General features: G+C 25.9%; 1 protein-coding gene across 1 annotated transcript in view; it reads right to left on the reverse strand.

Moving 5' to 3' along the window:
* LOC115238828 (sterol O-acyltransferase 1-like) overlaps positions 1–872 on the reverse strand; it is a 23,630-nt gene that overhangs the window by 11,011 nt on the left and 11,747 nt on the right. Inside the window, exon 5 of the mRNA XM_029812933.1 lies at positions 326–474. Coding sequence (XP_029668793.1) covers positions 326–474 — 149 coding nt within the window. The remainder of the gene's footprint in view (positions 1–325; positions 475–872) is intronic.

Consider the following 872-nt stretch of genomic DNA (forward strand, 5'->3'; position numbering starts at 1 on the left):
TTTTTTAAATGTGGGAATTAATTATTCTTATATTATTACAACGCGCTAAATTTTACATAATCAATTAGTTGATCAATTATTATTACATAATAACTTTATTGATTAATTTTTATTTAATTAAATTATTATTAATTATTTTAATTTTGATTAACTAATTTGTGTAATTTAGTTATATTTTTTTATTAATTTTTTAATTCATTTAATTTATATATATTTTGAGTAAATTATATACATACATATATACACATAAAATCTATTTTTAAGGAGAATTTTAAAACATTTCTCCAATTTTTGTCCAAAAAATCTAGAATGAAAAAATTATTACATTTTGGTGAAAACTGGAGTCGTTGATTGGACCAGAGATTGAAAGGCACGTAGACACCGAGCGTTGAGATTTGCATGAGTGACCAAATGTAGAGACAGGCTGGAAATTTTGCGAAAGCTTTCCGTATCGTTTCGGTACCGAGCACCAGCCTTTAACAAATTATTCAATGTTTTGATTATTCGAGGGGTTCAGTGAACTTTTGACAAACAAGAGATATCTACATCTTGTATTGCGAGTAGCTTCTCAAGGTAGATAATAACGTGATTATGCATCTTCTATTATATATAACATCTACTTCGATCCTGATAACTTATCACATTTTAAATAAACCATTTTAAACAAACGCTATATAATCGACGCCTTTTGAATGCATCTCACAATTCTCGACTGTAATCTTAGAATTTTCTGGATAAATCTGAATCTCTACTTTTTCGCAAATTAACAGAATCATCTTTCTCGATATACTTGTGTATCCACACATTTTATAATTTTTTACTTAAATTAATATTATTTGAATAATCTTACTGTGTACATTAAAAATTATATA

Source organism: Formica exsecta, unplaced genomic scaffold, assembly GCF_003651465.1.
Source record: "Formica exsecta isolate Colony F162 unplaced genomic scaffold, ASM365146v1 scaffold36, whole genome shotgun sequence".
Lineage (NCBI taxonomy): Eukaryota > Metazoa > Arthropoda > Insecta > Hymenoptera > Formicidae > Formica > Formica exsecta.